The sequence below is a fragment of the Bison bison genome, unplaced genomic scaffold, assembly GCF_000754665.1.
Source record: "Bison bison bison isolate TAMUID 2011002044 unplaced genomic scaffold, Bison_UMD1.0 scf7180017864122, whole genome shotgun sequence".
Classification (NCBI taxonomy): Eukaryota; Metazoa; Chordata; class Mammalia; order Artiodactyla; family Bovidae; genus Bison; species Bison bison.
Genome location: NW_011494694.1, coordinates 1,192,518 through 1,196,136, shown reverse-complemented (window position 1 = coordinate 1,196,136; position 3,619 = coordinate 1,192,518). Strand labels below are relative to the sequence as shown.

The window sequence follows — 3,619 nt, the reverse complement described above, 5'->3', positions numbered from 1 at the left end:
CTCAGCTCTGCTCTGTCTTAAAAGAACTCTTTTTTCTGAGGGAAGGTGTCTTACCATTAAGTCCTCTCCTGCCCCATTATCCAACTCAATAGAGTTGAGTAGCTAACCTCAACTGGATTAGAAGAAACCATATATTTCAAAATTCTATGGTATATTTTACTAATAATCTTTTCTCTGGCTCATCACAATAATTGTCTCAACTTCATATTTTCCCATATGCTTACTCCAGATGTAAAGAACAAGTAAATAATTTTCAGCTTCTTAAAGTCTTCATTCAACTGTTAGATAGCTTTGGATTAAAAATAAGCAACCAGAAATTAAAAAAAAAAAAAAAACCCTCACATGCTATTAAACACTGCACTGTAATCGTTCAATTGTCAAAGAACAACCTGAGCTGAGAGGGGGCTGAAACGCGCGTCACCATGAGGAGTCGCGAACGACGACAAATGATTAGCTGAGAGAACACACGATTCTTGGTGGACATGATTAACTCTTCAAAAGACAATGCGTGGGCTTCCCTGGTGGTCCGGGGGTTGAAAACCCAGCTTGCAGCGCACAGGACACGGGGTGGATCCCGGTCTGAGAAGACGCCACGCGCCGCAGAGCAACCAACCCTGCGGGCCAAAACTCCCCGGGCGCGCTGCAAGGGAGTCCGCGCGCTGCTAAGATTGAGCACGGCCAAATCAATAAACATGTGCGTTTCTAAAATGACCATTGAAAACATATGTTTTAAGAAGTAAACTTTCTAAGTGCAGGGGAACAACATCTGTCAAGTTAAAAGAAAACAAGGTTCTCATGTCATGCTAAGCAGCGGTGGGTGGTTACACTGCTCAACGGCAAGGCTTTGCTAAACGTCGTGTGTGCGTGCGTGTACACGCAAGCTGCAGGTGATCATTCTCCTGGGTTGCATATATGTTCCTATGCACAGCCTTCTTTACTCAGCCAAAATCAAGCACAGTTTAGCAGGGGAATGAGCTTAAAGTCAGGCAAATGTGCCTTCTGTCCCACACTCAGCTTTGTACACCTTCCCACTCCTGAGTATCTCTCTCTCTCTCTCCCATCTCTACTCCAATCACGTGATCTCCTTCCTTAATACAAAGATACAACAGCTAGAGCATCAGTTAGTCACTGTCTGCCCCTCCCCACAACACTTCTCAGTATATGATTCCAGGGTATTATACAAGGTATTATAAAAGTTGGCTTAAAACTCAACATTCAGAAAACTAAGATCATGGCATCTGGTCCCATCACTTCATGGCAAATAGATGGGAAAGAGTGGCAGATTTTACTTTTTTGGGCTCTAAAATCACTGCAGATGGTGACTGCAGCCATGAAATTAAAACACGCTTACTCCTTGGAAGAAAAGTTATAACCTACCTAGACAGCATATTAAAAAGCAGAAACATTACTTTGCCAACAAAGGTCCATCTAGTCAAAGCTATGGTTTTTCCAGTAGTCATGTGTGGATGTGAGTTGGACTATAAAGAAAGTTGAGCACCAAAGAACTGATGCTTTTGAACTGTGGTATTGGAGAAGATTCTTGAAAGTCCCTTGGACTTTCAAGAAAGGAGATCCAACCAGTCTGTCCTAAAGGAAATCAACCCTAAGTATTCATTGGAAGGACTGATGCTGAAGTTGAATCTCCAATAGTTTGGCCCCCTGATTCGAAGCACTGACTCATTTGAAAAGACCCTGATGCTGGGAAAGATTGAAGGCAGGAGGAGAAGGGGACGACGGACGATGAGATGGCTGGATGGCGTCACCAACTCAATGGATATGAGTTTGAGTAAACTCCGGGAGCTGGTGATGGACGGGGAGGCCTGGCGTGCTGCAGTCCATGGGGTCACAAAGAGTTGTACATGACTGAGCGACTGAACTGAACTGAACTGAGGACTAATAATCCAGGGCATCATGTGCCTGGCACAGAGTAAACGCTCAACAAAAGTTGGTTGAATAAATGAATCCTAGCACCAGAACCATAAGAAAGGAAAAAAAAACACAGAGCAGCGTGAAGGCCACAGTGAGCGTGCGGAAGCCCTCATTAGGGCTGGACAGAGCTACAAGCCCAGGAGCCCACCTCCTACAGCCCAACTGCCTCTTGTTCTTGACACTTGCCCTGAGCTTATTATGCTTTAGTGGGATTGCTCCTGACCAGTGCTATCTCCCAAATCGGAACTACAGGACACATTTCACATCAGACTGTAGACTGAGAAACCTGACTGCTAAACCCTGGACTTTGACAACAAGGCAGAAAGAAATCTCTAGAGCAGGAACCACTTGGAACCACCCATTAGACCTGAGAGTAAGTCTAACTTGAGACCCCATTTTTCCCCACGCTTCCTTCATTTCCTCAAACCTGCCCAGTCCTTCCCCATCTGCCGTCTCCTCTGGAGTCTGCCTGAGTCTTCTCCACGCTTCACCACTTGTCTAAGTGAGACATTTAGCTGATGGAAGAGCAACTTCCTCAGAGATAACTTCCCTGAGCACATGCTCTCCATTCACTCCGCTGCTCTACAGTTCTCTCTCACTCCACATCACCCATCCCAAGTAGAGATAACTTCCCTGGGCACATGCTCTCCATTCACTCCGCTGCTCTGCAGTTCTCTCTCACTCCACATCACCCATCCCAAGTTGAGATAACTTCCCTGAGCACACGCTCTCCATTCACTCCGCTGCTCTACAGTTCTCTCTCGCTCCACATCACCCACCCCAAGTTGAACTCTATTCTCCTATTGTTCTCTTACTGGACTCCAGCCTCTGGGCAGACAACGAGCTCCACGACGGCAGTAGCTGGCCTGTGTCACTCTCCACCGTCCGCGGAGCATGGTCCTGGCTCCAAGCAGGACAGGCTTGACACGCACGCCTGAGACTGTTCTGAGGGTCTGCCTGCAGGCCTGGCCTTTGGCTGGCACCAGAGAATTTGGCTTGGAGCATGATGCCAGTGAGGTGCTGGGCCCAGAATGCTTGCGCAAACACTATGATTTATGCCAAACACCTGCTTTCATTCTGGGAGTCTGTATTCTGGACAGCCGCAGGCAGAGCCTGCCTATGTGAGGAGCCCCTAGCAAGAATGCCGGTGCTGAGTCTCTAGTGAGTTTCCCTAGTCAGCAGTATTGCACACACGCCATCACAGTCATTGCTGGGGGTGATCAGACGAGTCCTGTGTGACCCTCTCGGGGAGGACTCCTGCCAGATCCCCCAGTCTTCACCCTGTGCACCGGCCCCTTGGCTGGTTCGCACTGCACCCTCTCCTGCCGTAAGAAGTGCTGACCGTAAGCATGACTATGTGTCCCGGAGCCCCAGAAAATCACTGAGCTTAGAAGCAGTCTTGAGAATCCCCGGCACAGGGACCATCAACAATAATACATGAATCCATAGACATCGTTTGTCTTACGTGACACCACAGACGTGCAGCCATGCGGCTGCAAACTGCCCAGTCCTGCAAGATCACAGAGGCAGCCAGGTCAGAAAGCAAGTGTCCCAACAAGGGGCCCCGCCTCTCAGCGGCCTGTGCCCCCCACTCCTCCTCCCTGACACCAGATGAGGTTCGTTTCTTTCTTCACACTACTTTCCTGTTTCTTTTCCCACTGAAACAGTTTAAATATACTGTTTTCTGTAA

The 3,619-nt window shown here is 48.1% G+C and overlaps 1 protein-coding gene across 1 annotated transcript in view; it reads right to left on the bottom strand.

Annotated features, from left to right (window-relative positions):
- PDE10A (phosphodiesterase 10A) overlaps positions 1-2,934 on the bottom strand; it is a 152,773-nt gene extending 149,839 nt beyond the window's left edge. The window contains exon 1 of the mRNA XM_010839592.1: positions 2,745-2,934. Coding sequence (XP_010837894.1) covers positions 2,745-2,934 — 190 coding nt within the window. The remainder of the gene's footprint in view (positions 1-2,744) is intronic.
- Between the last annotated feature and the right edge of the window lie 685 nt (positions 2,935-3,619).